We start from the raw sequence: 23,274 nt of genomic DNA, 5'->3' as shown, positions 1-23,274 counted from the left end.
AAAAAAGAAAATCAACTTTCTGCTGGTGACATCTGACTCGGATGATGAAAATGAACATGCATCAGTCTGCACTGCTTTGGATCATTATCAAGTAGCACCTGTCTACGGTGACCAGACAGCAAGTGTGAAAAATTGGGACGGGGGTTGGGGGTAATAGGAGCCTATATAAGAAAAAGACCCAAAAATTGGGACTGTCCCTATAAAATTGGGACATCTGGTCATCCTAAACCCATCTGACTTTCAGGGGATGTTGTAAACAAGAAATAGGCAGCATTATCTCCTTCGAATTGTAATCAACCGTGTTTGTCTGAGTGATTGGCTGACCAAAAAGTAGAACTGAGTGGACTTGCAGGCTCTAAAGTTTTACACTGTTTTGTTTTTGAATGCATTTTTTTTGTACATTATTCTACATTTGTAAGTTCAACTTTCAGGATAAAGAGATTGCACTACAGTACTCATATGAGGTGAATTGAAAAATACTACTACTTTTGTTTTTTACAGTGCAAATATTTGTAATAAATAAAATGAGCGCTGTAACTTTTGTATTCTGTGTTGTAATTCAAATTAATATATTTAAAAATGTAGTAAATATCCAAAATATTTAAAAGTAATGGTATTCTATTGTTTAACAGCACGATTAATTGCAATTAACTTTTTAAATCATGCAATTAATTTTTTTAATTGCTTGACAGCCCTAATAATAATAATAATAATTGTGCATTTACATGAAAACACAATCTTCAATCACATACTTTTCTAAAATAATATAATGTACAGTAATAAACATTTTTGCCTGTTGCAAACCTTAGATTCCTAAGTAACACCTTGCAGTGCTCTTTCAGTGCTTATTTTCATTGTCATGATGGTTCAGTTCATCGTAACTTTGACTTTATATGATCTAAACTTTTTCGGGAATGTACTTCAGTAATTTAGTCAGCACCCAGGTATTATCTATTTTATTTCCAATTAACACCTCTTCCTTCCTTTGGTGCAATACAGGGGACAAACCAGTTAACTATAAATCTGATTTACTAGAGTTCACATGTATGGTACAATCTTCTGTGGTTGCAATTCAGGGAATGAGGTAGTTAATGACAAAGCTAAATTAATACTATATGTCCTATGGGATTGAAGTTAAATGCTTCAGGGGATAATCCACCATCTTGTCACGCACATTATTGGCCTGGCAACGCTGTTGACTGGAATAAATCCAGTGGCCCCATCGAAAAAATTCCTTTGGTGGAGAGAAGAAAGGAAGGAAGTGAAGGTAGTAGAGGGAGGCAGGAGGGAAGTGGCATTGTGGCTGGAATGGAGGAGGGACATTGGCAGTGGGCAGGTGTGGGATTAGTAGCAGTAATGGAACTGGAATTTGAGTAACTGTGGAAAGTTGGAAGAGAGACCATCAGGAGGAAGAAGTAGGAAGGAAATTAGGATGCCAGGCGAGATACAAAGATCGCTGTGTGGACTTGTCACAGATAGCGATGTACAGTTCTAGGTAATGTATAGTGATATTGGATTACTAGATATTTTCCATGGTCAGACAATAACATGTTCATCAGCCCATAAGCGTATTTAGGGACTAGATCCTGCAGTGGCAGTGTGACGATCTGATGGGACTTTTCTGACTCGGCCTTCCATGATTTATGTTCTTTGAGTGTGTTTCATTTCCATACATGATGGAGGAAGCCTGGGAGCTAGTGCCTGTCAGCACGCTGTCTTAGGTCAGCCAGTTAGCACTTGGCTCCGTACACTGTGAAGTTCTCTTGGCAGTAGCTGTTCAATTGTCATCACTGCTGTGCGGGAGCATGAGACACTTCTCACTTCATCATGTCAAGCAAGGAGGGGCACGTGATCCCTTCGTACAGCTACTGGGACATGGGACGTAGTTCTCCCTAGCCAGCCTTTCAGTTGGCATTGTTAATCAAGCAGGCAGTAAAACACGTGCTTAACATCATGGTATTCACTCACAAATGATTGAAATACAATGGGACTGGCTTTTAACTAAAAGTAGATTTTGTCTTGGTTATTTTTAGTAAAAGTCATGGACAGGTGACGGGCAATAAAGGTGTGAAGCCAAATAAAGCCAAAGCTGTGAAGCCATGGAGTGGGGCACACAGCCCCAGCCCTGGCTGAAGCTGCAAGGGGTGTGTGTGTGTGTGCGGGGAGTGCATAGCTACGGCTCCGTCCCCACTGCTGGTAGCTAAAGCTGAAGTCAGGAGGTCCGGTAAAGTCACGTGACCTCTGTGACTAAATCATATATTGACTCATAACAAACGATCCAGTAAAGTAGAATGGATGTCCTAAATTGTTTCAATGCACTGAAATGTGCCAATTGCAACTGTGACTGTGGCAAAGCTCTGCTTAAAATTATTTTATGAGAATATTGATGTCACCATAAGAGGCTTTCCCTATACTGTGTTTTGGTTTTCTCCTTTCCCAGCCTGCAGATTCTGCCTGCCTCCCGCAATAGCTGAGTGACTGTCACCTTCCAGCCTCTGTTGGAGTTGAGGGCACTCAGCACCTTGCAGGAACTGGGCCTTTGTTTTCAGAGTCAATGCTGAGGAAACCCACTTAATTTTTGAAATCATGTGATAGTAACTCATTCAGGAAAATTTCATATGAAGCATTTCTAACAAACCAGCTGTGTTCTGTTGCGTTTCACAGTGCAATTACCTCCCTTGCTTTCTCCAGATGAACAGTCCCCTGCTAGTCATGCTTGATATTAATGTCATAAATAACGGCATACTGGTGCCGCTGCAGTGTGGCTTACTCACTTAATCGCACACCCGCATACAGAGAACCTTTTGTCTCGGGCAGCAGCCATGACTGCAATAATGTTTAGTCTTTGCTCCCCTAGAATGCTGCATGGCTAATAAGCATACATAGGATGAGAGTAAAATAGCAGCTTACGTAGGTGCAAATTATTTCCTAATTCCCACAGGAGGTATGGAGATGGGGCTGCAAGGAACAATTTGGCGAAGGTGTGAAAGTGGGTTGTATATGGAATAACAGACGGCAAATCCTGCCCCATTTCCCCCTACCATTTGTGGGTGTGGAAGGCCCTATCCTGAGGCAGTTCTGCTGAGTAGAGGGGCCATAATGCCAGGGGCCCTTGCAGAAGATGTGCACCATTTACTCACTGCAAATTGCAGTGCCTTCTTTTACATGCACTCAGGGTGAGTTCAAGATGGTGCTGGGCTGAGGGAAAGGTAGGGACAAGGTCCGTGGAACATCAGAAGTGTCCATTTTCCTCAGCTAGGGAGTCTCAGTATCAGAGTCTGGATCTGTAAAAGCAACATCTGTAAATCAGGGCAGACTATCTGTGGCACCTTATTTTTTAGCATGCGCTTTGTGAGCACTTCTTCGGATGCAAGTCATCCAAAGAAAGTGTGGGTATTCACGAACAGCTTCATGCTGTGCAACTCCTGTTAGTCTATAAGGTGCCACAGGATTCTTTGTTGCTTTTAGAGTCTCAGTGACTGACTACCATGGCTCCGGGGGTACTGTGATGCAGCTGCATCCACTACTGCCCCACAGTTTGAAGGAGGATTCATTTGTCTCAGACCCTGGCAGAACCTATCGAAGGACAACCCACTTACTGCTTGGATTTGCTTTTGGGGCAAGATTTGCTCGATCGTGATGGCCTGACAGATGTTAAAAACAGACAGGCTAATTGGCCTCCAGATTTTGTTAGTGTAACATTTCACAAAGATCATCCATTTCTCAGATCCAGAGACAGTCCAGTCAATTGCCTGTAATAAAAAAACCCAACCAAACAAACCCATTTTAAGACTAATTTTGTTACCTCAGCAGAGCTAGTGTAACTGACAGGCTGCTAATTGAAGAGGCTTGTTCCAATTTTCCTAGCAGGATGCTTTACTCAAATTCTGCCTGGTTTGTTCAATTGAAAATAATCATTGTTTATATCTCATGAACCATTGAGCAAATACGAATTCAAAGCAAGGAGTTTGACTTGAACTCTACATTATATTGACAGACAAGTGAGCTCATTCAGTGCCATGTGTTATCTATAAATGTATTTCTCATCTCATGGAATATGAGGTGCAAAGAGTGATAGTTGTGTTGATCTTCCTTCTGTGTGTAACACCAGTTTCTTTCTCTCTACTGGGCTAATCACTGTGGTCCACGCTGAAGGTGGATAGCAGATGGAGTATTTCTGCTACTTTTGTAAGTTAGATGGCACTAGAGTGACAGCTGTGCATTTAGTCACTCCAGCAAACAAGGAAATGAACCAATTATGGGGGTGACCCAGATTGTTATTCTCCTGATGTATGTTTGGCCTTGCTTTCTGATTCCACCTCCCACACCTCCAATTTACTGCAGTTTATTCCGAGGCCCCTTTCAATGATTTATCCACCAAGCACTCAGCCTTGGGGTTTGGTCCCGACTCTGCCACTCTGCTGCATGACATGAGGCAAGTCACTTCACCTCTCTGTGCCTCTGTTCTTCCTCCCACTCTGTCAGTCTTATCTATTTATACATAGTCCCTGCCCCCAAATCTTGCTATCTCTTCATACATGCGTGTGCAGTGCCTAGCACAATGGGGGCCCCAAGTGCAGATGATGATGAGGGAGGTTTGCAGGGTGCCTTTGTTGACTATACAGACAGGCAGGATGACTCTTCATTTGTGCTGTCTCCTGCCTCAAGTTACAAAAAGTTCTGATCAGACGTGCTGGAATGGCAGCTACAAAAATCAGGAGATTCTGAAGGCAGTCAGTAGATTGCACCGGAAATTAGGACATCCTTTCTACAGTCAAAAGTTAAGTCAACCCAGCTTCGTCACTCAAGAGTGTAAAAAATCCACACCCCCTGAGTGATATAGTGATGCCGACCTAATCCCCAGTGTAGACGGTACTAGGTTGACAGAAGAATTCTTCCATGGACTTAGCTACTGCCTCCTGGGGAGGTGGATTACCTAAAATGATGGGAGAACACCTCTCGTCACTGTAATGAATGTGTATGCTGAACCACTGCAGCTGTGCCACTGTAGCTTTTCAAATGTAGACAGGCCCTTTGTCTTTTGGCCTCACCTAGTTTGTGAGGTATCAAGGGGTAGCCGTGTTAGTCTGGATCCACAAAAACAACAAGGTTTTTCTAGTTTTGTGAGGTCCTTTAGCATTTCTCTGAACTGAACGTTGGGAGCTGCATTATTCTTGTGTTGGGAGGAGAGGAGGTACTAAAACAGTGTAATCTGCTTAAAGGATAAATTCTCTACAAAACGTGGGATTTGTTTATCAATTAAACCATTTTTGTTGCACAGTTGGGCAAAGGCTGAAACACCTTTACAAACAAATTTTATTTATTGATGGCAAGATTGTCACTTGTCCTTTGGTGCTCCAGACAATAGGTCTGAGTGCTCCAGCTCCTGCCCCTCAGCCCAGATCACCACTCTGAGCATTAGGGGGAGAGTCGGTGGGTGGGGTGGGCTCAGGGAGTGAGCAGAGCCTCTGGCTTCATCCATCCCAGTATTTACCAGTCAGTGGAGCTGGGTGGATGCAAGAGAGAGGATTCTGCTGTAAAGGGCTGTGCCAAAGTATTTCCTCTCCCCAGAAATAAGGGGGGAAACCATTGGAAAAATTGTGGCTCTGAGTTGCAATTGCTTCTCAGGGTTTCATTTTTGGAGCAATGTAGCTCTGTACCTCCTTTACTCAGGTATAATAGCAATGTCTCAATCTAGGCTTTATATAATCAACACAGTTGAGGAGAACACGTTCCCACCCAAGGATCTTTCAGCCTGAATTAGACAGTCAATACATAGGGGTACATTATTTAATTGAAAAAATTCATTCATTGGTGGTACACCAGTGGTGGATTTGCCCAAGTAATATACCAGATAACCAGAAGATGGCCTGGACTCAAAGCATCATAGGGTTTTTTTTTCTCTGAACATGTTGTGTTTGTGTTGGTGGATTGTCTTTGGAAGGCTCTGTGGGGGGCAGCGTGTATGAAAGAGTGTGAACAGAGAGAGGGTGATCATTTAGCGCACTGGGAAGTGGCTAGGAAGAAGGCACAACGATGAGTCTGAGAAGGATCCAAAAGGGGCTCCCAGGAGGGAGTCTTGGGAGCAGCTTAGATCATGGTAGGTGTAGGAGGAAATGAGAGTAGGAATATAGGTGGGGCAGAACTGAGCAGTGCCTTGAAGGCCAAGGTAGTCAGTCAGTAGAGGATCTGCCTGGCGATGACGCATTGGTAACAGAAGAGGGGCAAAATATTTTAGTAGAAGTGTTTATGGCTGGAGCAGGGGAAGATTAGATAACTTTTCTGTGAGTGTCTGAAATGACTGATAGGCAGTCTCCGGTGTTAATGAACCAGAAAACCCAAGTCTGGAAAGTGGAATCCACTCCTTGTCATCCATTGCTTTCCCTGCCCTGGAGGGAAGACTGAAACTATAAGTGGAGCTACCAAAGGGGATCAAGAGTAGCTGGCAGAGGTTGAGTGGGTATTTCTTGGGGAAGTTGCCAGACCCAGAGCTGAGAGAAGCTGGCATCTGGGCTTGTATGAGAAGACTGTTAGAGGTGGTAAGGAAGAGCTGGTAGTTCCAGGCCCTTGAGAAAACGTCCCACCATGGGGTTGGCAAATACAGAGCATACAGATACTCCTGGCTGGAAGGCCGAAATAGCAGCGAGGTGTACCTTGATGGATGACCCTGCCAGGCCTTGTTGTTTTAAGTATAGGAGGTACTCTAGGATGAGTGGTATAGGCACCTGGATTGGAGTTGTGTGATGCTGGGCACAGCAGCAAGTGAACTTTTTCAACTTAGCTGGATAAGTGGCCCTGGTGAATGGTTTCCTGCTGCCAAGTAGGACCTCCCTTACAGGTTCCGAGCACAGACATTCCATGGGGTTTAACCATGAAGCTTCCAGGCCGCGAGATGGAGAGACTTGAGGTCTGGGTAGAGCAGGCGACCGTGGTCCTGAGTGATCAGGTCGGGGTGAAGTGGCAATGCAGTTGGGGCATCCACTGACAGTTCCAAGAGCATGGTGTACCAGTGTTGTTGAGGCCATGCTGGGACCACCAGGACTACTTCCGCTCTGTCCCTGCGGACCTGGAGAAGAACCTTGTGCACCAGCAGGAATGAGGGAAAGGTGTACAACAGGTGGCCTCCCCAGGGTAGTAGAAACGTGCCCATGACTGAGCCTGGGCTCTGATTCTGAAAGGAGAACATCGGGCACTTCTTGTTGCTGCGGGTGGCAAACAGTTTGACCTGGGGAAACCCCCACCTTTGGAAGATGGAGTGTATGACGTCCAGACGGATGGACCACTCGTGATTGCGGAACGATCTGCTGAGGCGGTCTGCCAGGTTGTTCTGAGGCCCTGAATGATAGGATGCTTCCAGGTGAATGGAGTGGGCTATGCAGAAATCCCACAGCCTGAGGGCTTCTCGACACAAGGGGGAGAAATGGGCTGCACCCCGCTTGTTGATGTCCGTCCTCACTGCCACGCACTGGCCTTGCAGCTGGGCCTAAAAAGTTTGGCATGCTAGACATACTACCCTGAGCTCCTTGATGTTGATATGAAGGGAGAGCTCGTCCTGCGACCATAGGCCCTGCGTTTGTAGATCTCCCAAATGCGCACCCTGATGCATCCGTTACCAGGGAGAAGGAGGGCTGGGGGCTGTTGAAGGAGACTCCTTCGCACCCATCCGAGGGTCGAGCCACCATTGGAGGGACTTGAGTATGTGCTCTGGTACAGTCGCTACTAAGTGCAGGTTGTCGCAAGTCTGATTGGTGCCGCGAGTCTGATTGGTGCCGGGACTCCAAGCAGTATCTTGTCCCTGATGGCGCCGAGGGGCGGAGCATTGTAGGCTTTCTGCGGGACAGTACCACATATGTGGCATCGGGGGCTTGGCGTGAAGAGCCGGGGATCACTGTGCCGTCATGTCTATGAGGTCTTTCGTGGCCTCAAATGTGTCTGGGGTGGAAGGCAGTTGTACCTCCTCCGCCACTTGACATGGTGAGTCCAATTGCACCAGAGTCTACAGCTCCCTTTCATCCAAAGTCCTTCTGCGGTGCCATCTCCACCACTGCCTGGGCATTATACGCTGATGCACTTGGTGCCAGGTCCTGCTGCGCCGATGCTGGTTGCGGTCTAAGTGCCGCCTCCATGAGGAGCTGCTTCAGTCTAAAGTCCTGCTCCTTCTTCATTCTCGGGCAAAAACCTCCGCAAATCCTGCACTTATCCGCCTGATGTATTTCTCCCAAACACTTTAAGCAAGCGCCGTCGCCCATTGGCATAGGCTTGTTGCAGGACTTGCAGGGTTTGAATCCCTGGGACTTAGGTATGCCCTGAGTCCCCAGAGAGAGCATGGTCGGGTTAAAGGGGAACCCCCCACTCCCGACAGCTAACTATTAACACTACACTAACTAATGACTAAACTAACTAAGGAAAACAAACACTAAAGTAAATAGAGCTAGGGAAAGGTAGAGAGCTTGCTGAGCAAGATGCCACAGTTCTAGCGACCCACCGTCATTGGCGGTAAGAAGGAACTGAGGAGGTGCCGGGTCGGCAGGGTCATCTATAGAGCACTATGGAGGCGCCATTCCAGGGGGCTCCACAGCCCACCTGAGGGGTGCTGCTAGGGGAAATACTTTCCAATGACTGTGCACGTGGCACACGCACACCTAATTGGAATGGATATGACCAACACATCTCGAAGAAAAACTCCATTTTGCAGTTAATCTCAAAAGAAATTAAATTATGGATTACAATGGCATTTGTTAAAAAAAAAAACTAGTCTTGGGCTCTAGTAGACTGTTTTGCCTGAGGATCATATTGTCCCATGTCGTAAAATAAATGTTAATAGAATGGAAGTTGAAGGTCAGGTTTCCAGTGGGAGGGGGAAAATAAGGAGGGGAAGATAAAGAATCAAACCACAGTGTTACAGTGGTGTGTAATCTTATTGAAACAAACGCTACAGAAATTTTAAATTCTGCACTTGCAGTTTGCTGCTTCCCTTTTGTGTTAAATTGTTTTGATTTCTAAGCACTCCTCTTCATCCCACATTTTAAATATTTACATTCTATTTTATATAACTAGAAAAGATAAGATTTACAAAACATTTTTTTTTTAATTTGTGGGTCCTTGAAGGACTTCTGGTAACTTAAATTTTTCTCCCTAGGATGTTGCATTCCACAGCTTGTAATGTGAGCTCATGGCCTCTGTTCCCCACTTGGACTCACGTCTAGAAAGATTTTGTAAGATTTATTACAATAGGTCTTGTAACTTCTAAACAGAGGGGAAACATGAATGATTACTCTCCATACAGACCAACAGCAGAGAATGCGTAAAGTTATTTTAAAGCGGATGTTCTGGCTGTAAGCAATTTACTGGAATTTCCCTACAAAAAATGTGATGATATTATTCTCTCTCTCAAATTGAAATTTGAAGGATGTTGTCCAGTTAAAATCCAGAACTTTATAAAATAATACAGACATTACCTGTGTTTTCTTTAAATAGAGATAAATTTAATAAACAATTTTATAATCTAATTGTCAGTTATGCTTCTTGTTCACTTTTTGCACCCCACTCAGGGCTCATCCACATAGGAAGTTAAACCATTATAGTTATACCAGTATAACTGCCTGTGTAGACACTAAAACAACAAGGAGTCAGTCTGGTGGCACCTTAAAGACTAACAGATATATTTGGGCATAAGCTTTCGAGGGTAAAAAACCTCACTTCTTTAGATGCATGGAGAGAAAGTTACAGATGCAGGCATTATATAATGACACTCTTAAACATCCTTATTCCGCTTTAGCTAACACTGTTTCCAAAGCAACATAAGCTAAATAAAAAATGGCACTCATATCAGTATAAGAGTTCCTACCTAGGGACTTATACAGGTATAACTATAGTTTATATTTATGCCTTACTTTATACTGGTATAACTTCCCATATGGATATGCCCTCAGTTTGAGCAATGAAAGGGGGAGGCCTGTCAGTTTCCCTTTTGTTTATAGTTAAATTCATTTTCTGGCTTCCATGCATTAACAAGATGCTGTAGGTCGTGGGTTGCATACACTTCAGGGAAATGTTTATTCTCAAATGTTTCTGTAACAGTAACTTCTGTAAAACTCACTTTCTCTGCCCCACACCTCTTTGAATTTTAGATCTAAACTATAGTACTTTACAATAACCCTCTAATTGTATAAATTCACATAATTCAAATGAAAGTTCCTTTCTTGCACATATGAATTTCAGTAGGGTCTCCCATAGCATTATATATGCAGCCTATGTACTCAACAAAATAATATAGATGTACATTTCAGATGCACAGAAAGTTGCAGTTTAAGTAGATCAGAATGGCAGTACAGAAAAATGTTCAGCTCCTGTACTTTATCCCGCATAAAAACACTTGAGTGTATTTCCACACCACAACACAGATCCCAAAAAACAATGGCATCCTAAATTAAGCCAACATTTATGCCTGACTTAACACCAGTCTCCAGCTGCCATCATGATAGTAAACGACACCAACACATTAATACCCCCCCGCTTTAACCGATTTTCAGTTCAACACTGTCACCAACACCAGAACTGGAGGGGGGGAGAATTCATGTTCCCCGGAGATTATTTTTCACGCCTGCAGAATCTATTCTGCTGGGGAGGCACTGAAATTACACCTTTTACCCACCAGGGTCTGCTGTAGCTCCAGAAGAGAGGGCAGCTGGCTCACTGCCAGAGCAGCTGGCCGCAGAGAGGGAGGGGTCATTTTGGCCTTGTGTCCCCCTCCTCCACTTGTACAAAGTTTCCAGTTCCTTTGGTCACCACCCTCAGTGCTGGATATTTCTGCTAAAATGATCAGTGCTGAAATAGTCGTAAACAGTGTTGACATTTAAATTGTAACTGACCACACCCAGTGGGATTGCTGGCGTGCTGCATCTGAACCATATAAAGTCCTACTAGTCAGTGAGTTTTTCCTGTCCCACACTCCGTGCTGGGAGTCACTTTGACTCAAAGCAAGTATAAATAAAAAGAGAATGACAGAATGAGTGAGCGTGTGGAGGCAGGGATACTACTTGCATGGCATGCCAATAACAGTGATCTCAGCAGGAGACAGAGCCTAAAGCCCTCAGATTGGGCCCCTAGTGTCTATACATTGAGTTACAAGTTAATTCCGCTACTATCATGTTTTTCCATTAGTTCTTGGTTCTAAGGGCCGATTTGTTACTAAAGAGAAATTGAGGCAGTGATTTTTTTTAAAGGTAATGATTAATGAAAAAAGATTCCTCACTATTTTCATTAGAGATTAATCACTGTGCAAAATAAAGTGGTATATTGCACATAAAGAAACAGGGAGGGGCAAACTAGTGGAGATTTTTAATGTTCCTTTAAAAAGCGTCCTTTGAATATTTTAATTATAACGTTACACTTCAAATGCATGGCTTTTTTTTTACTTTTCATAATTCGTCAATGAATTTATGAGTAGGTTTAAAAAAAGGCATGATAACTTACAATAGTCGAACAGCACATTCTAAATGCCAGGGATATATGTAATTCATAAAAGCATGACTTCTAATCATATCACAAACCCAGCCCTCGTGTTCGCTCTTGAACAAAAGGGGTTCTCAAACTTTTTCATGGTGCGGAACCCCTCCCCCCCCAGTACATAACATCCCTGCATCACAGGAATGGCTTATTCAGAAAGTCATTCCTAGAAAAATGTGAACATTGCTGTGATGCCCATATCTTTGTACAGCCCCTTGAAGTACTTGCATACCATTACAGAATGGGGGAGGGATAGTTCAGTGGTTTGAGCATTGGCCTGCTAAACCCAGGATTGTGAGTTCAATCCTTAAGGGGGCCATTTAGGGATCTGGGGCAAAATCAGTACTTGGCTCTGCTAGTAAAGGCAGAGGGCTGGACTTGTTGACCTCTCAGGGTCCCTTCTGGTTCTGTGAGATAGGTATATCTCCATATAGTTAATTCCCCTTTCTAGCTGTCACTTCCTTAGCTGAACACATTAAGGTCACAAAATCATGCCTTGTGTGACCTTGCTTCCACCCCCTCAATCATTTCCTGTTGTCTGTACTACTTCCAAAAGGTGGGTATAGTTTTCGCACTCAATACCCAGAACTGCGTGTGTTATTTCATGGGAGGCCTGGCAAATGGAAGGCTTCAGATGGTACTAGCCTTGAGTGGGTTTTTATTTATTTATTTAAGCACTGGGTGTTTGGTCTGCTTTCAAGTGAAATCAGTGGAACTTTACCATTGACTCAGAGGGAGTAAAGTTAGGCCAACAATAAGCATGTTTGAAAATCCTATCTACTATGTCCCTAGAGTTCTAAACAGAAGTGAGTCAGAAAGCTGAGGTGTGGGGTCATCTCATGCCCACTTCTCTTGCAAGCTTTGATGAAATCAGGGAAGATTATCCACTGTTTTAATCTCACCTTTCTTCATTCCCTCTCCCCCTCTCTGCCTATGTCACCCTCTTGCTAATGTTAACATTTATCTAATCATCCCTGTTCATCCATGTAACATTCAGTATTTTTAGCTGAGAGAAGTCTAACATAGTGGCCTGTATTGACCTGCCTTCAGTCATATTTTCCCCCTTCTCTAAGTTTGGCACTAAACCAGTTTTCCTCCAGTCCTCAGGTGTGTGTGCTCTGTTTTTAGCAATTTCATGGTATCTGGGGATTTGGCAGTTCCCTTCTAAATTCCTTTAGAACCCTGGGGTGTTCATGCTTGTATTTCTTTCACACTATGTTCCCTCCTGACCATAGTTCACAAACAGCCTTCTCCTCACTATTGTCTGGTCAATAGTCACCTCTATCTTTGCTTTATCTATGGCGTGTTTACCTCTGCAGGCTAGTCATTAAGCATTTCTGAGGTGTCACTGTCCTCACCAGGTGGGGTGCCCTTTACTCCTTTAGAGGGACCTGTTTTCTTCTTGTGTATTTTCAGAGCATTTGTTTCCTTTCCAGTTATTCCACACTCTGTGTTCCCTTCTATTTTAACCTCAAACTGATTTTCTTGCAAGATTGAACCTTCCGATTGTATTCCAGTTTTGCTGCCTCTCCCCCCTCCATGGTAATTTTTAGACCTCTTACTTTTATTTTGCATACCCTCTCTTCCTTAGGATTTAATTCATAGCTTCCCTATGCATTCAGCATGTACAAATTATCTTCCTGGTATATTTATATCTTGAGAGGAAAGCATTTTTGCTGAGTCCTCATCTAGTGCTGTCTTAAATTTTGTTCCAACCTTCCTGTGTGTTTTGTGTGACCCTGCGATATCGCTGTCAGTTCAGAGAGGGTGCCAGGTTCTGTGTTCTGCCAAAGTTTGATCTTTTAAAGTACAGAAATCTGCTTGTTCATCTTCCTCTTCTTGTGCTTGCATCGGTTCTGTAACCTGTCATGGTGTTGTAGTCACCCCACCCCGAGGGGTTTCCTGTGCTACAGTATCTCAGACTGTGACCTTCTAATTAGTCCTTGCAAGGTTTAAGGTTGTTTTGGTTTTTTTCACCCTTGTTTCATTCCTTTATTTATTACTCATGCTAATAGTGTTTGTGCTTAACTATTCAGGAACTCCCTGCTCACCTGCGTGACCTGCCTGGATTCCGAGGCAGGAATATGAAGGAAATTGAAATCCCCTAAAAATAAATTTCCCCCTTTTAAAAGTGTGTTTTGTCTATTTCCTTGTCTAGTGCTTACTCCCTTTACATGACCCATACCCTACAGGAAGCTGACTTCACACACACTTTTTTTTTCTTTTTGGCTTCTTAACCCTTCTCAACAGAACCCATTTTGTTTTAATTTCATCTCTTTCCTCTTTGATAGCCTCTGCTCAAGTTGCTTATTTCTCTCATATAATGCTATCACTCTTCAGTCATTTCCTACCCCCTCCACCCCTCTTCTTTTTGTCTGTTCCCTGCCCATGATGTTCTTCCTTCTATCCTGTTCCTTTTGCTTTCCCACCATACGTCTTGTATTTATTAATTAATTTATTAATACATTTACTCTGTTTGATATTGTGATAGAGTTTAAGGCTAGAGGGAACCACCAGGTCATCTAGTCTGACCTCCTGTTTATCACAGGCCACCAACACTACCCAGTGCCTGAAAACTAAACCCAGCAACCAAAATTAGACCAAAGTTTTACAGCCCACAGGAGACTAGGCTGTTATGTGCCACAGGCAGAGAATAGGAGGGATCGAGGTGCACCAGTGCCCAAGGCCCCAGCAATGGCAAGGAAATTGTGCCTGGCTCTGTTTCCAGACTCTGTTCTTTTTGTATGATTTAGTCTTAGGGACTCTAAAAATGTTTGCAGGCCACAGATTTGTTGTGACTTCATTTACTTTTCTCTGACCCAGCTTTCCTCCTGCCCATTCTCTCCCTCCCACTATTGCCTGGTTTAATTCCCTTCCCCTCCTATTTAGCCATTCCAAACAACTTCAGTCTTCCCTGATCAAGTGTTTTTCTTGTCTTCTATATCCAACAGTTCTCCCTGCAGAACACTGTCCAGGGCCTCCAGAAGCTGAACCTTCATTTGCCCTCAGTTAACCATGCATCTTCTGGATCAGCCTGGGTCTTTGTGAATGTGCCTGCAGTACTGAGAGGTTTTGGAAGTCTGCCACTTTTGTTAGAATTGTAAAGTTTTCTGAATTCTTCCTTCTCTTCCACACTATTTGTTCCAATATGAATAATAGCTAGTGGTGGTTCTCATACTTTCTGCCACAAACCTGCGTTCCATCCACATGATTTTTAATGGACTTCCCAGAAGGCCTATTATTCTGATAATGATCCTGAATACTGAATTTCTTCAGCGTTACAACCTGTTTCTGCCTTCCGTTCAGTCTGTAACTGAGCTTGGTCTCCTTCCTCCCTCTGGTTCTCTTGTAGCAGTGACATGGTTTTCACTGTTTTACTATGTCTAGTAGTGGAGGCCTCTTTTTTTGCGGAGTGGCTTCCTATAATTCTGAACATTACTGCACCTGTTCAGCTCCTCATTAGAAAAAATATGTTCAGTGTTTTTCTCTGAAAATATTTGGGTTTTAAAAGTTTTTTCTTTTCCTGAGAAAACTTGGCCTCTTGCACCGTATTGTTCCAATCTCCAGTAACATGCAATTCGTAGCCCACATAGGCAACTCTGAAATGTTCACAACTAGCTAGACTGCCAGTTATCACAATCTTTAAATCGGAAGAAAGCTTTATAAATATTATTTCAGAAGGCTTTGGAAGATTTTTTTCATGTACCACATTATTAAAATCTCTGCATTACCCCGGTGTTTGGATTTCTCAGTTTTTAAGGGTGATTGTTACCAGTGAATAAGATTGCTAAGTAGAGTTGGCTATATAAATAAAAAAGCAACTCCTACAGAAATTATTTTTATGATATATTCAGTGTATATAGAGGTTAGCTGCCAGGAATGTGAGTTAAAAAAGAAACAGGAAACTGAATTCCAAAGATATTAGAATCCTTGGTAATGATTTTGTCACAAGAACCCATACAAGGTGATTTACTTGGATTCTGTATGTAAATATCTTCCAAGCAGATCTTTAGAACAACTGTATGGAAAATGCATGAACTCATTTAATGAGTAAATACTCTAATTGTGTTTTGTCCAATGCATTTTCATCACAGTCTGACACCTGCTCTTGAAAGGCCGCACCATATGGTACTTAACCTGCACATTAATGTTGGATTAATGACCTAACATGTCATTGATCCTGATCATAGTGTACAATGGAAAGATTTAAATGAGCGTTGGACCAAGCCCATAAATGTTTACTTTGCTAGCAATGATTGAATCAATCATTTTTTATTTCTGACACTTGTTACTGCAAAACATGTTTCTTTCCCAGTGTAATTTCACTGAAATCAGTAGCGTTAACATTAGAGAGAAATTTGTTCTGGTAAATGAAGTCCTAAATAGTGCAGTGTGCAATGATGGGTCTCTATTCACCTCAAACTGAACTACCGTCCTCTGACTACACATTATGTAGTTAATAGTAACCTCAGGAGTAGTTTTTTCCTGTGCAGGTCTACAAGACTTATGTCTCCCATAAATCCTCAAAATAGGTATAAATTGGACGGACGTGGTGAAGGTGCTTTGTTTTGACCCTCTGAATTTCACCTCTGTCCAGTTTATCAGCTTGAACAATACTTTCTTGTATAGCCATGATACTTTAATGCACCGCCTGTTTTTCCTCCTTCAGGTATTCACTTACAAACAGAGTACAATCACGCACCAAAAAGTAACGGCTATGCATCAAACAAGTGTGGAGAGTGTGGAAGACATGGCAGCGCTCGTAGACCTCCATGAGGGCTCCATCATGCACAACTTATTCCAGCGATATCAGCAAAATAAAATCTATGTAAGTATCTTCTGAAACAAAAACCATAAAGAATGTTTTCCTGCATGTAACAGCAATATTTTACACTGATCCAGCACCTCCCATCCCCTAAGTTCTTCAAACTATATACATGCATAGGACTGAAATGAATCAATCTATGTGTTGGAGGATGACTTTCCACCAGAAAAAAATGGAGGGAAAGTTTGGTCAAGGGCTTCAGGGAAACCCCTGCTGATGAGAAAAGTGCAATGGAATCTTTGATGTCTATGAAAATCAGACATGATACTGATTTTTAAGGTCTTCCTTTTTTTATTCGTTAAAATATGTTGGGACAGGACAGGAGAGCAAAGATGCTGTTTTTTTGTTTGTTTGTTTGAATATACTGCAACAGATGAAGTTGTGAGAAGATTGTCTGAGAGGACACAATGGAACAGTACTTCTCAACTTTTTCCATACTGAGTCCCCCTCTGGGGATCCCATCGGATCTAGCTGAGACCTTTCTCCCATTCTTCAATATGGGTAGGACAAGGTGGTTATCATGATGCCACAGGTGGAGAGCCCATGCCATAGAAATTGGTCAGGTTCAGGAGCTTACATCAGTGGAAGCAGCCGGGTGCTCAGGGCCTCTGAAAATCAGACCATTAGTCTACATGGAGTTTTATTTTTCTTGACTTTATATTACCCACTTCTGTGGCTACTAGAGTTTAAATTTTACTTTTTAGCACCAATGTTGATCCCAATCTAACATTATTGTGAGCAACATATGGAGAACAATAATGGCTCCTGTAGGCTTTTTTTATTCTTATTTTTCATTTTGTAATAAAGTGCAATAAAATAATTTGACATGCAGAAAAATGTAATTTAGCCTAATTTTTTTTTCCAATTTCTTGAACTAGCCAGCATAATGTTATTTTCTGCCAAGGTCCATCTCTTATAAACAAATAGGCTGAATTTAAGTAAACACATATTTAAAATCCAAACAACTATCACCTTTAGGGAATTTGATTATCCACCACAAAGAAACACAAAGGGGCACAAACCTGTTCTTGTTCCGTTACATGTTGCTGCCAAAGGAATAGTCAGTGATGATAATCTTAAATTTTGAGCTTGTTTTTTTTTAATATGTTTTGTGAGGTCCTCATAATTTTTATTAGGGCTGTCAAGTGATAAAAAAAATTAATCGTGATTAATCGCACTGTTAATAATAGAACACCGTTTATTTAAATATTGTTGGATGTTTTCTACATTTTCAAATATATTGCTTTCAATTACAACACAGAATAGAAAGTGTACAGTGCTCACTTTATATTTATTTTTTATTACAAGTATTTGCACTGTAAAAAAACAAAAGAAATAGTGTTTTTCAGTTCACCTAATACAAGCACTGTTGTGCAATCTCTTTATCATGAAAGTTGAACTTAGAAATATAGAATTATGTACAAAAAAACCCTGCAATCAAAAATAAAACAATGTAAAATTTTAGAGCCTGCAAGTCCACTCAGTCCTACTACTTGTTCAGCCAATCACTCAGACAAACAAGTTTGGTTACAATTTTCAGGAGATAATGCTGCCAGCTTCTTGTTTACAGTGTCACCTGAAAGTGAGAACAGGCGTTCTCATAGCACTGTTGTAGCCGGCGTCGCAAGATATTTATGTGCCAGATGTGCTAAAGATTCATATGTCCCTTTGTGCTTCAACCACCATTCCAGGGGACACGCGTCCATGCTGATGATGGGTTCTGCTCAATGACAATCCAAAACAGCTTTCTTTTTTGGTGGTTCGGGTTCTGTAGTTTCTGCATCGGAGTGTTGCTCTATTAAGACTTCTGAAAGCATTCTCCACACCTCATCCCTCTCAGATTTTTGGAAGGCACTTCAGATTCTTAAACCTTGGGTCAAGCACTGTAGATATCTTTAGAAATCTCACATGAGTACCTTCTTTGCGTTTTTTCAAATCTGCAGTGAAAGTGTTCTTAAAATGAACTACATATGCTGAGTCATCATCCGAGACTGCTATAACATGAAATATATGGCAGAATGCAGATAAAACAGAGCAGGGGACATACAATTCTCCCCCAAGGAGTTTAATGACAAATTTAATTGACACATTTCTTTTAACGAGTGTCATCAGCATGGAAGCATGTCCTCTGGAATGGTGGCCGAAGCATGAAGGGGCATACGAATGTTTAGCATATCTGGCACATAAATACCTTGCAGTGCCCACTCAAAAGTTCTCATTTTCTGTTGACATTGTAAATAAGAAGAGTACAGCATTATCTCCTGTAAATGTAAATAAACTTCATTGGCTAAACAAGAAGTAGGACAGACTGGACTTGTAGGCGCTGAAGTTTTACATTGTTTTGTTTTTGAGTGCAGCTATGTAACAAAAAAAATTTCTAAATTTGTAAACTGCACTTTCATGACAAAGAGATTGCAGTACAGTACTTGTATGAGGTGAATTGAAAAATATGATTTTTTTGTTTATATTTTTTACAGTGCAAATATTTAGAATAAAAAATCATATACACTTTGATTTCAATTACAGCCTAGAATACAATATATATGCAAATGTAGAAAAACATCCAAAATATTTAATTAATTTCAATTGGTATTCTATTGTTTAACAGTGCGATTAAAAGTGTGATTAATCACGATTACATTTTAAAATCACGATTCTTTTTTTTGAGTTAATCGCATGAATGAACTGCGATTAATCGACAGCCCTAATTTTTAAATTTTTTTCCTCAAATGAACCATTTTCTCTAACAAAATAAAATAAAATAAAAATCAATAAATAAAAAATCAATGCTGATAGCTCAGCATACATGAACTACTTCCTTTGCATGCACAGAGTTGAAGAAATTAGTGAAACACGTTTCAGGCTTCCTTGGGATTTATTTATTTTAAGAGTAAAGCTACCTATACATTTCCCAGTGCGTAGACAGGCTGACATTTAGATTCTGCCTTTTTTTTAAGGGAATAAAAGCCCTTGTGGAGAATCAAGAAACAAGCTATATTTACAGAGCTGTGTTCTAGCTTGTTCCCTGTCTTGTCATGGCAACTCATGGATCTCTCTAATATTCTGGTGATGAGTGCAGTATAAATTCCTAGACAGACAGATTTGTGTTCTGTTGCTGGTGACGTGGCACCTTCAATTGCTGATGCTGCTCATTGTCCCTGCGATATTGTTGATTTTACCGTTTGGGTCCACTGTGTCGTCATCTCACAAAACCCAGGCTCATTCAAATACAATGCAGTGAAATTTGTATTCAAGCAACCCACTTGGCCTACATATGCGACCAGAGTCTGATATAGGAAGCAGTTCTATTCCAACCCCGCTAGAGCACTATCGCAGTGCTGAGGGTGATGCAGTAATGGGATAAGGGCTCCAGGAGTGGTGGCACTTCAGATAGCAAAAGATGCAGCCTGAAATTTTTTGTCACTGGGAGTAGCCAGTCATAAGGTGGATACTGTATGCCCAAATCAGAGCTATTGAACCATGTAGGGACAGTGCAATGATACGTTACTGGGATAAAGCCAAAATTTGATAGAGGGGGAAAGGTTAGATTAGGTTCACTTAACATTTGCCAAATGTTTTCATACAGCTCAAGGGATAAGCTTCATTGTCATTCTCGCTTTGCACTGGATTGTTCCTTGCACAGAACACACAAGGAACCTCCCCCTTACATTGAAGTTCTTTCTACCAGGGCCAGAGGCAACCATAGCCTTCCTCCATGTCCTTCTTCCCCACTGGGTCAGGAAGGGTATGGAGCCATTAACCTGACTCCCTGCCACTAGCCCACAGAGGTGGCTGGCCAACAGGAGCATAATGTATTGTAGGGAAATCAGCAAGGAATTGTGCTTCTCTAAGCACTGTCCTCTTCCTGGGGTGAGCTGTCTCCGGACCACACCCTATCACAGGCCATTGTGCAAATGCCACAACCTGGCCTTTAGCTTGTAGATCTGTTGTGGTCTCCCTGCTAACTTTATTTTTTTCTGTGGAAGAATGTATATTCATTGAGTAAAGTTTAATGTGTGTAACTTTTTTTTAAAAAGCAGCATACAAATTATATTTAAAGTAATACAGACATTATGATGTTTTTAAAAAACCTTCTGGCTCCCATGGCAATGATACTAGGAAGGAGCTTGATACTCATCATAGTGAGTGCAGTGTAATGCTGTATATTTACTTGTTTGTTATAACATCCTTGTTTATACAGCAAAATGTCATGATCTGAATGCAGTCCACTAATTTCTAAATTGTATGTGGAAAGGCTTGTGAAGATTATCTGTGAAATTACAAAGGAGAATAAATAGATATAGATATTGTGGAGAGAAAAGTTAACATTGTTGCTTTCCAATGAAAACATTTTAAATGTAGCTCTTTTCTCTTGATAATCCATATGTTCTAAACAGTAGTTTTTCTTTCCTGTATTAAAACACTCTTATTCCTGCAGAGAAGACATAGGTAAATATCTGAAGATTTATGTACAATTTCAGTTTGCAATTCACTTCAGTTAATTACGCCTTTTATGCCTTTTTGTCTGGCATAATGAGACCTTTATCCTTAAACCTTCCATTATTTCCTTATTATCGTAAAGATATTTGCCATGGATGCCACAGTTTATCAGGCTCCTCATTGATTTGCTTAGCCTCAGCCAGCAACTCCAGCAGTGAAGATCAGTGTAAAGTATAAGCCTTATTGTTTTTCCCCTCTTCCATTCAGGGAATGCTGGGCTATAAGAAACTTCTGCACTATCAGAAACTCGTCTAAATCAGTAGTCAATATTCTGAAGCAGATTGAGGCTGGAAGAGATAATAAACTCCATTCTAATTTGAGTTGAACCATTTTGACGTCTCTGCGCCTCCTTTATTTAGGATGTATTTTGTTTTGGAGGAAGTTATCTAAGGAAAGGGACAGTCTTCTTAGCTCTTCTGTAGCCTTTCTTGTGGACGTCTCTCCAAAGAGGTGTGCTATGGGTTGTGCTCTAAAAGAGGAGACAGGAGCTTCTCTTTATCTCTGGTGGTAGGGAGCCCCATAGTTCAGGGCCCTCCATGCAATGCATTCTTCTTCTAACTGCTGAGAGTTGCACCTTGGGCTCTGTCTGCTGTAATGTCCCTGCTGATAGTAGTTTTCTTGGTGTAGACATGAGGAAGAGGTGGATCCTGAGGTAGCCAAGTCCTAGTCCATTGATGGAACTGAAGATAAGGAATTGGCCCTCAAGTGGATCTAGAAATGCACAGGGAAAGAGTGGGGAGCATGTGCCTCCTATCTCTCCTAGAAATGAGGTGAGTTGTCTGGTGTTAGATGAGCTGAAACTTAAATGTGGCTTTCTTGGACAGACCCAAAGAGATCGCGTAACAGTAGCCCAACCTGAGGGGGACGAAGGCACAAGTCACCATGACAAGGGCCAAATCTGAGTGGAAGAGGTGCAGGCTCCTTGATAATCGAATATGGAAGGATATGTTTGTGGCTACTGATGCAGCTATATAGAGAGGAGCCTGGAAAGACTCTGTAGCAATGCATGACTTCAATAATCGAGGAGCAGAGGTTTTGGATAGAGAGAACAGTTGTTGTTTCTGCCATTAGTGCTGTCTGTGTGCCATGTGCAGGTCTGAAGCCTTATGAGGAAGCATTTAGGCAGGACACTAGTGGAGATCAGAGGCTGTTGAGGTGATTATCTCTACCTTCTTCATTACTTTGCCGGGGGAAAGCTGGGGTTCATAGAATCATAGAATATCAGGGTTGGAAGGGACCTCAGGAGGTCATCTAGTCCAACCCCCTGCTCAAAGCAGGGCCACTTCCCAACTAAATCATCCTAGCCAGGGCTTTGTCAAGCCTGATCTTAAAAACCTCTAAGGAAGAAGATTCCACCACCTCCCTAGGTAACCCATTCTAGTGCTTCAACACTCTCTGAGTGAAAAAGTTTTTCCTAATATTCAACCTAAACCTCCCCCACTGCAACTTGAGACCATTAATCCTTGTTCTGTCATCAGGTACCACTGAGAACAGTCTAGATCCATCCTCTTTGGAACCCCCTTTCAGGTAGTTGAAAGCAGCTATCAAATCCCCCCTCGTTCTTCTCTTCTGCAGGCTAAACAATCTCAGTTCCCTCAGCCTCTCCTCATAAGTCATTGGGAGTCCAACTTTGTGTGTGAGCCTAAATGAGGTCAGACTCCCATATTTGAAAGCTCAGATCAGCACTCACAGTAGGTATGTGAATAGCCTTTTAAAAATATCTAGATGCCAGTATCTGCATCCAAATGCTAAATATGGACATCATATTAAGGTGCCCATGCTTGAAAATGTGACCTCTTTGAAGGGAAACCAGGAATTGAGACAGTCTTTCCTATAACTAAGCCAGCGATGTGCACATGATAAAACACACAGTTGAAGGATGTAATTTCTACTTCATTTAAATGTTCATTTCCAAAAGTAGAAGTGTCAGGCAGTTCAGTGGTGTATAGCGGTTATGCTTGTTGCCATATCAAAGGGATAAATGTCCCCAAGCGCTGTTGAGACTGCCACTCCTTGGGTCAGTTTCAGTTAATCACACATCATAGAAGAGACTAGCTCTGTCTTGGGGAAGACACCATAAACCACATCACTTGGAGTGTACCAGGGGACAGGACATTTAAATTATGGTGTTAGAGCTGACACTGAAGAGAGCTGCCTCTTTCTTGTCCCAGCCAGTCAAGTGGTTAGTGACTGGTCCAGGCAAGCACATTTTGTAGAGATCAGAGTAAGGAAGTTTTTTTTGAAGTTAGAAGATATCTAAAAATAAAATTTAATATGCAAGCTCACCTCCTCTTCTACACTTATAAATACTGCATTATTCAATGTTGAAAGCATCTTCATTTGACTTGTTTGTCATTTAAACACAATCCATAAACACGTTTGATTTTTCCTTTTGAATTCAACTCTGAAGTAGGAATTAGCTGGTTCTTGCTTTGAAGTGA

The 23,274-nt window shown here is 41.9% G+C and overlaps 1 protein-coding gene across 1 annotated transcript in view; it reads left to right on the top strand.

The window, feature by feature from the left end:
- The window catches only part of MYO10 (myosin X), a 244,876-nt gene that overhangs the window by 86,146 nt on the left and 135,456 nt on the right, over positions 1-23,274 (top strand). Inside the window, exon 3 of the mRNA XM_039527600.1 lies at positions 16,178-16,336. Coding sequence (XP_039383534.1) covers positions 16,178-16,336 — 159 coding nt within the window. The remainder of the gene's footprint in view (positions 1-16,177; positions 16,337-23,274) is intronic.

Source organism: Mauremys reevesii, linkage group 2, assembly GCF_016161935.1.
Source record: "Mauremys reevesii isolate NIE-2019 linkage group 2, ASM1616193v1, whole genome shotgun sequence".
NCBI classification, from domain to species: Eukaryota; Metazoa; Chordata; order Testudines; family Geoemydidae; genus Mauremys; species Mauremys reevesii.
The sequence above is the reverse complement of the archived record's forward strand: the minus strand, read 5'-3'. Positions and strand labels throughout refer to the sequence as shown.